General features: G+C 39.9%; 1 protein-coding gene and 1 long non-coding RNA gene across 2 annotated transcripts; both read right to left on the bottom strand.

Moving 5' to 3' along the window:
* Positions 1-3,295: 3,295 nt before the first annotated feature.
* Positions 3,296-4,179, bottom strand: LOC128362889 (gap junction beta-1 protein-like). Its single transcript, XM_053323749.1, has one exon. The coding sequence runs from the start codon at positions 4,141-4,143 to the stop codon at positions 3,316-3,318; it is 828 nt and encodes a 275-aa protein (XP_053179724.1). The 5' UTR covers positions 4,144-4,179; the 3' UTR covers positions 3,296-3,315.
* A 3,093-nt stretch (positions 4,180-7,272) lies between these two features.
* LOC128362891 (uncharacterized) lies at positions 7,273-7,873 on the bottom strand. Its single transcript, XR_008321643.1, has 3 exons — positions 7,803-7,873; positions 7,467-7,552; positions 7,273-7,358 (listed from the first exon to the last, which is right to left on the bottom strand). It is a non-coding gene; the product is annotated as an uncharacterized LOC128362891 (long non-coding RNA).
* Between the last annotated feature and the right edge of the window lie 1,264 nt (positions 7,874-9,137).

Here is a 9,137-nt window from a genome sequence, read left to right as displayed (position 1 = left end):
GGCTATGTGAGGTCAGATCTGTGACTGGAGGCATTAAAAAAATTCTTTAAGCAGAAATACACATTCTCCATTTGATTTGTATTGGCTTGTCTGTAAAGCAAATGAAATATATGATGGAAATAAAAATGATCCAGAGGTTAAAGTAAGCTTAGGTATAACTCACAAAGATTTTTCTTCCTCTTTAAAATGTCTTGCCAAGTTCAGCGGCAGCTTAGACCAAATGAGTCACCAGGGAGCCAAGCTGTTAACTGAGTGTACAGTGCAACTGGGGGGACTCTGCTGAGCAGGTAGTGGCCTTTTTCACGTAGACGCAGACAGGATTATATTTACTTTAAGAGGGTATATATTTGGCAAGTGTGGACAGGGGGGCAAGGCCGGCTCCAGTCATGATTCTGTGGCTGCTGGCCTTCATGGCCTGAGACACAGCAACATGATCCACACGAGGTGAAATGAAATGCCAGGCGGATGTGGTGGAAGCGAATTAGAACTGGTTGAGTCCTGTCAGTACTGTCAGCCCCTGTAACACATTGTTAAAAATATATCCTACGTCTAATGGATGTACTGTACAGATGCAGGCCGACAATTTCAGGAGATGCTACTGCGGGTGGGAGCAAGAATTCTGCTAACTGCTGGAATGTAGCAGGTGAACTGCTTTTAGGGTCTAGACTGAGCAAAATGACTGTTTTCAATTTAAGCCTGCCCGACTTTGCAGTTTCCCCACAACAAAAGGATAATTCTGTGATGGTCATTCTTCCAAAAATAATAACCAAGAAGTGGTTTTCTCAAGATCTTTCCACACAAGACAAATTATAGCTTTTGGCTGCATGTACTGTTCTTTGTCTGACTATGGCTTCCAATAGAACAAGAACTTCAATCAACAAAGAAGCTTAAGGCTCCCAAATACCACATAGAACTCATATTGACTGGATAAACCCACCTTGTCAGCTTATACATCCCCTATGATGAAGTCCCACATGTCTTCGAGGGTCCATGAGGGCACCCGCTTGGCTGACAGGCCTCAAAGCAAGCTTGATCTTCAGTGGAGGTGGGGGGCCCAGTAATGCCCTTGAATGGACAGGGAAAGTGGACTCTTGCTAGCCACAACCTCTGTTCCACACCAACAAACCCACTGACTCAGTCCTCTGTCTTCAAGCACAGCTCATGCAGGATCCAGGCCGCGGGGGTCTTCCACTGACCACAACACACATAACCTGCTGGACACACTCTCAACCATGTCCGGCCTGCCCTCCCTCTAACCCCCCTCCCGCGTGGTTAAATTTGGCACAGGGCTCTAATGTAAACTATTAAAGCCCCTTTACTCGCTTGTTGCAGTGAGTGACAGGGCAGCTGGCCAATGATGTCTGCTGTCATGTCTGGCCACAAGTGCTTCTGGCCTCTAAATATAGCATGAGGGTCTCTCCTATCATGGGGGGCATGATTTGGAGATGAGTAGCCATTTGCATCCTCAAGTTACAAATAACAGAGGCAGGAAGGAAGTAAGTGAGCAAAAACATTCAGTTCAAACATATTTGTAATGAAAAAGGTGTGATTTATATAATCACAGAAAATACTTTGGTTATTTTAGAAATCCACTGAGATTAATGTTTGGCAAATTAACAGGAAGTTTATTTATTTTACATTATGTACACACAATATATAGTTTCAACCCATGTTATATATAACTGGATTGTTTACCTGGCTGTAAATCGTAAATTGATATATGTACATTTAGGCACAACAACATAAAGGTGTTTGTATGGATACGCTGTGTATAAAAACAGGTTAACGTAATAACAAATATATAAACATACCAGCGTATGGTACATTAAACTTATCAGACCAGAGAGATGTAGAATAATATACAATGCAGGTCAATATTAAGAGAAGCAGATGCCATGTCTGACAGTGATGGATCCCTGTTACAAAGTCGGTCGACCTCAAGAATTGCAATGAAGTATTTACAATTGTTTACAAATCCAAAGAGATAATATATGTACAGTACTGGGATTTGCAAACTTCGAAAGGTGACCCAGCAAACAAGTTTTGCTATTTCATCAGTTAAACATCATGTAGCATCTTTAATAGTACCAATTGACACTGAATCAGGCCTGGAGAGAGTCCAGGAGAACATTTACTGAAATAAAGACTTTCAAACACTTTTGGTTGGTGGGTTATCCACTGTTAAAAAGTCAGGAATTGCACGTGTTTAAGAGACAATTGTATTTAAATTTAATTTCCTTTTGTTGCTACTTGTAGTAATATCCAGGAACAGTTGTCCATAGTTATTAATATATTTTTAGTTTAGATTTTTATGTCTGTAAAACATCAATAAATCATCATCACATCATAATCAGACAATATTTAAGAATTTTCTTTGGTTTCCTAGCACCATTTCTTTTAATATTTCCATAGCAGTATGCCAATAAGCTTACATAATAGTTACAGCAGTATGCACCAGGTTTAGCATAATCGAATGACAGCAACCATCCAATAAAATCACGCTGTACAGTTGTTGGCTTAAAGGGCTGTTAGTGCAAATCATTTTACTCACTTAAATGCCTTTTTGTTCATTACTTTGCACCAGATGTGACTCAGTCTACTACATACAGTAAAATAAATATATTTGATGTAAAGTTCACTTTCCTATCCAGCATTTTAATCTCTACAGTAATCTGTGCCTCTATAAAAAAAAGGTCCATACCAGTGTTTTCCCCCCACAATTTACCACTAAACCATGTACACTTTGGAGTATTAGGTACTTTCCAAGGCTCATCGTTGTTTTTCTTAAATGTGCTATTAAATATTGTTGCCAGGTAAAATAGATTACCATCTAACCAACCAAACACCTACAACATTTTCAATCCAACATATACTTTAAAGTGAATGAAAACACAATAACGCAGAAATAAAGGCACAATGCTCATTGGCATGGTTTCATTAGCTCAAGCAGTCTACTTACTCAGGCTATTATTTCTCAAACTGTATTGAGATGAATGGAAACCAACTGAAAATCAGAACAATAACAAATTAAGGTCATTTTGGCAAATGGACAATAGTAACACAAACTATGTTTAATGTGTTGTTTTCGCACTGGTATGGCATTTAAACTTCCCTACTGGCTCCAAGTTCCAACAGCAATTACCACGTCAGTAAAAACTTAAAAGGAAAATCAGGTGAATCAATAAGCGACTGAATGATAAAATACATAAATAGGTATGCTGATAATGATCATATAAACATTTTATGTGACATTAATGCAGAGCAACATGCTCCATGGATGTTGATTAGTTTACAGGGAATGGGAAAGGCAGAGTCTCAGAAAGCAGAACACCTCTCACCCTTCTCAGTCGGGACCTTTTTGGTCACAGTGAACTTAGACTTAAGAGAATGATCTGCTATCAGCTGATTGATTTCATTTTGCCTGTAAGATGACAATCTTTGACTTATCCAAGCTCCTTTGGACTCTTCCTCAGAGCCATGGAAATACCGTCTGCAGGCCCTGCTAATGAGGTACACCACCTCAGCCAGGTTGAGCAGCACACACACCCCAGACACTGCCAGCATGAACACAGTGAATATGGTCTTCTCTGTGGGTCTGGAGACAAAACAGTCCACTGTGTTGGGGCAGGGGTACGAGTCACACTTCACCAAACGCACCATCTTAAAGTCAGGATAGATCAAGTAGAAGATGTAGAGAAAAGCCACCTCGAAGATGATTCTAAAGATGATACTGATCATGTATGTCCACCACAGAGCTCCGGTGATCTGAAACTTCTGGTTCTTGATGTGTTCTAGATCCTTGGGGCTGCTGCGGCCTGCCCGCTTTAGGATCTTCTTTTCAATGTGGCGCCGGTGGGCCACATGCATGGCCACCAGCAGGGCGGGGGTGGAGACCAGGATAAGCTGGAGTGCCCACAGGCGGATGTGTGAGATGGGGAAGAACTGGTCGTAGCAGACACTATTGCAGCCGGGCTGCTGGGTGTTGCAGGTGAAGCCGGACTTCTCATCTCCCCAAACACTCTCAGCAGCAACCACCAGGACCAGGATACGGAAAATGAAGATGACGGAGAGCCAAACACGTCCGATCCCAGTAGAGTGCCTGTTTACACCGCTGATCACGGCATAAAAGCTCCCCCAGTTCATTTTCGACTCCAGGTCTACAGAAAGCAAAGGTTACATATTCAGTCAAGGTTACATGGATGTAGGGTAAGCTACATCTCTAGCTTAAAGCCAACTATTATAACTGTATAATTAATGCAATATAAATATATATAGGTGAATTTTATAGAAATTGTCCAAAATGCCTTAAAGTCACATTTGTAGCATTGGATTCTCAGGTTGAGTACTTTAAGGGCTACAAACACTGCTCTTAGTTGTGCACAGTAACTTGATATAGTAACTTAGTAAAAGTTTAACTGTGGTAACATTAGTTTTTAGAAGTTTACCAGGCTCAGCCGGCGGTGCAAGCAGCGTAAGCAGCGCCGGGTCCAAAGATGACCATCTTGAGGTGTGACCTGAGCATCAAGCTGGATTTGGTAGAGTAAGAGCAAACGGACAGGAATTGCCAAGTCGCCTGTTGGCCGTATAAAAGCAGGGGCGATGGCCTACCACCGCGCACCGTCATAAGACGCAACAGGTCGAAGCCAATTGCAAAACATTCACTGAGCCACGTGATTTGCTCACCCTGTATTAATACTCTACTCCCAAACTGACCTACAGCCCAGTTGCAGACAGACTGACAGACTGCCAGCAAATATCTCCAAGAGACCAGCAAGACATCCATCTCATTATGACAGTTTTTTTAAGACAAGTGAGAGACCTCTATTGTTTGTAAGAAAGGCTACGAACTTGATCAGATTTGCCTCATAAAAAGAAATAAAATGATCATGACTATTTAAAAGCTGATTCATTAAAATATTGCTCCTATAAATAATAGATTTAGAGATAATATGCACAATAGCATGCCAAGTATTTGTCAAGACGCGTGGCATGTCAGCTGTCACTCACATCAAATCTGTCTTACTGCACACTGATTGTTAGTATTAACAATAGAATTAAAGGATAGAACGTGTATTTTACCTTCAGCTGTGGTGGTACACAAAAATGTGTACAAAACAGGCAGAAATGAATTAAAATATTGTGTTTTTTAGAAAACCAAAATGCTGGATTGAGAACACCATGCGTTTGGAAAATGCTAATCATTCCTCCGCCACTAGCCACTGCCCTGCACCGTAGCAGTCATATGTCTCTTATATAAACTATTTACATACAATGGTGTCCTTTATTGGGCTACAACAAGACTCTTTAGAATTCAGATCAAACGCCTCGATTTCCGCCTACCCCGGGCAAAAGAAGGAATCTGTGTGGACACAAAAGGCCTCAGCCTGCCACATTATTTATTGTGCTTGGCAGGGCAGGGAAGTGAAGGAAGCTTTTGACCTGAGCCACTATCATAGAGAGCATAGAGTCAGTAACAGGTTTTGCAGATTCATCCAAAGAAAACATATGCTGTTCAACAACCCTAACTAACCCCTAACACTACCATAGTGGGAAATGAAATCCAGGCTTAATTAAAATATAATTCATACACAAGATTGAATTAGATCACTTAAAATGTGGACTTAATAGTCTTGTTTGTTCAAGCTGTTTTTGTAACCTAAACCCAATTTAATATTGTAAATTAATCATGCAAATACTATTTCATAAAGCACTCTGCCTTGATAAACAGCAGATACAGTATATTCTCACACAAATACCACTGTCCTTATGTTTTAACAGGAAAACTTTTGATCAAGAACTGCTCACATAAATTGTTTGCAGTGGTTTTATAACTTTCTAAAACCACAAGAAAACATATATTCAGTGATTTTGGGTTAAAGGTTAGTTCACAACTTTATAAGTAAAAGTTACAGTAGATTTTATCATACAGTAGTCTTTGTTATTTGTCATTAACTATTATTTATGATTACCTGACTTTTGTGGTTCTATTTTTTTCTCTTTTGTGGTGTAAGTACTTGTATTTTCTCTAACCTGTTTTTTCAGTTGTTATGCACCATAACACCAAGGCAATTTCCTTGTACGTGCAAACCTACCTAGCAATAAAGTTGCTTCTGATTCTGTGTCTCCCAGCTGCTATAAAGTACATCTCTACTTATGAATGAGCTGAGCTACAGCATATCAACAAACTTTTTAACAATGTTGTTTGCCAACTTTTTGTACCTCAGCAGCTATAAAAAGGTACAATAATCATAACTCTAGTTTGAGATTTCTCAGTTTGTTCCGGTCAAATTCCTCCCTGTAACAGTAGAAACAATAATTTACAGTAACACACTGAATGCAAGTGAGAAGACAATGTGGTCATTTATCATACACTATCAGATGACCTGCAATGGTTCACTGTGCCATGAGTGTTTCTGCGTCACTTCTGACACATGTAGTGGGAGGGTTTGTGTGGTCGGGTAATTCTTTCAATGAACTAAACCTCATTTATATTCTCTGTATGAAACATGCACAACTACAAGATAGACACAGATATGGGTTTGAACAATTGTAGAGAACAGTTTTATTGCAAAAGCAGAGACATATACATTCAAAATCTGCCATTGTGCAATAGCTCAATATTAACTGAGGAAACTTAGTGTAATAACGATTATTCTCAAAACAAAGTTAATCACAAAAGAACTGTTTGTGGCATACGGACCAAGTACCACAAGGCAGTAATAGAGGGCAGGTAATCTGACTGAACTGGCACCATCTGGTGGCTGGAATCATAATAATAATTATAATAATAATAATAATAATGATAATGATTTCCTGATTTTATGAAAGTATAGACCAAAGGCATACAAAACTATCTGACAGTACAGGAAATGTTCAAAATAATACAAAAAGTGCCACAATTTCGGATGAATGTCCTCTCAAGCATAAAAGAGTTATTTAAAAAAAAGTAGGAACATAATAACAATACAGGACATTAGTTTTACACTTGTATTTACCAGGCTTCAAGTTGTTGTTATGAACTGATATACAAGACACAGAAATACACAAGCCAGCTGACACAATCTACAGTCAATACCTTCAGTTTTATTTTATTTTGTTTTAAATATCCTTGAATTGTCCTTGTACTGCAAAGTGCCAATCACAGCAGTTTGTCAATGTGAAACCTTTACTAAAAGTCCACTGTGTGTGTGTTTGTACACAGATGGTCAACCTAAATTAGATGATCACTTTAAAGCTCTTTAAGAATCATTAAATGTCTGTTACACAGCACAGTTTGCCTTTTGTAACTCAAATGTAGCACGAGATGAGGTACTTCTCCCAGTCAGAGTCCTGTTTCCTCATTTTAGCTTGAACGGCACCTAAAAAAGGCCAAACAGAAGACTGTGAGTGAAGATGAGTGATAGTATGGTCATGTACTGCCACCTGGATGTGCAGTCTGGGGTAAATGTTTCTGCAGAACTACTTACTTCTTTTCATGACTCCAGCATTCTTAAGTTTGTTGTGTTTAGCATGTCCATTCTGGGTCAGTCTCAAAGACAGTGATGCACCCCTCCTAAAATGCACACAACACCACCGCAGTATGGTTAATAATGTGTGCAGTTTATGACCCGTAACACTATATAAACATTATTATGTCAATTCAAAGCAGTACATCACTTGTACAATAACAACTGTTAAAATGATAATAATACTACTTGTTGCCAGTAACAACATTAGCCCCACCCCCCATCACACACACACACACACACACACACAGATAGTTATTAATTTATGATGTACATTTAATTGACCACGCTTCGTACCTCATAGCCCCAAGCTTTCCCTTTTCCAAGAACAGCTCGACTGTAACTTTGGGCCCCTGTGGGTAGAGTCTGGCATAGAGCGTCCTGTTGTGTACCATTGCTCTGAACCAGCCGACTGCCTCCTCAGACCAGTCTCTCCCATTCACAGGCGTCACCTAGGGGGGAGGAAACAGACACAAAATACCATGAACTGAGATAATTCATTTCCTTTATCACTAAACGATAGATAAGACTGTGACTAATCGTGTGGACGAATGCCAATAATCCAGTCTGTCTACACTCACAGCAGAGCACAGTACATTAACCTTTTCTACGTATGCAAATCCTGAGAGAGATAATCAGCCAGCTTGTCTCTAAAAACCTTAACATGTTCATCAGTGGGAAGTGTTATGTGCCAGTTGAAATATATGTTGAAAATCATGAAGCCAGTATTGATATTATATGAATAAGGAACTACCTACATTTGCCAAAGAGACTTGTACTGCCTGGAGTGGCAAGTTGGCCATTTCTGGGGTCATCTCCTTGATGTTAAAAAGCGACAGACAGGCATTATCACCGTGGTCCAGCCTCTTCACCTCCACCTTGATGGATGTCTCACCCGTTGCTCCATCAGTGGCATTATTATCTTACATCCAAAAAAACAAACAAACAAGAGAACATGACAGCAAAGATTTTCCCAAGTGGCTACAGGCAAGTTAAAATGACATTGCTACCATCTAGAGGTACGCATTAACAAAACCATTCCAACACACACAAAAAAACAGACCCACCTCCACTTACTCCACATATCTTCGTCACCTGAGCCCTGCACCATTGTTTTTGCTTAGGGAACCAACCCATTACTTGGGTTCCAATGTCTGGAATGCAGTTCTGCTCGGCATATGAACTACTGGCTTTCCAGCTGCTGCAAATGAAGAAAAAAAAAAAAAAAAAGAAACATAATGACAACCAGAAACATGTGGAATATTAAAAAGAAAAAAAAAAGAAAAAGAAAAATCTACAAAGAGAGCAGTAATGAACAAAAAGGATAAGTGGCGCTTTAAGTTCTGTAAATGTGATCAGGGAATCAGTGAAAGCTGAGAAAAAACAGGCGAGAGATTACCAACCATGCTGAGTGACTTACTCTGTGACAAGGGCCTGCAGCTTCATTATGGAGTCTGCGTGCTGGATGTAGAAGCTGCCTGGATTGACAATATGAGATACAACAACCTCGGTCTCTTCGAACCTCCGCACTTGGAACTCAGGAATGTTTATACCAACGGTGGCTGGCATGTTTACGCCAGCAGAATTGTTTTCATGTTCAGGATCTGTGCACCGGGTTTCCCATTTGATGTT

The sequence above is a fragment of the Scomber japonicus genome, chromosome 8 (assembly GCF_027409825.1).
Source record: "Scomber japonicus isolate fScoJap1 chromosome 8, fScoJap1.pri, whole genome shotgun sequence".
Classification (NCBI taxonomy): Eukaryota; Metazoa; Chordata; class Actinopteri; order Scombriformes; family Scombridae; genus Scomber; species Scomber japonicus.
Note: the sequence above shows the minus strand (reverse complement) of the source record. Positions and strands in the feature narration are given on the sequence as shown.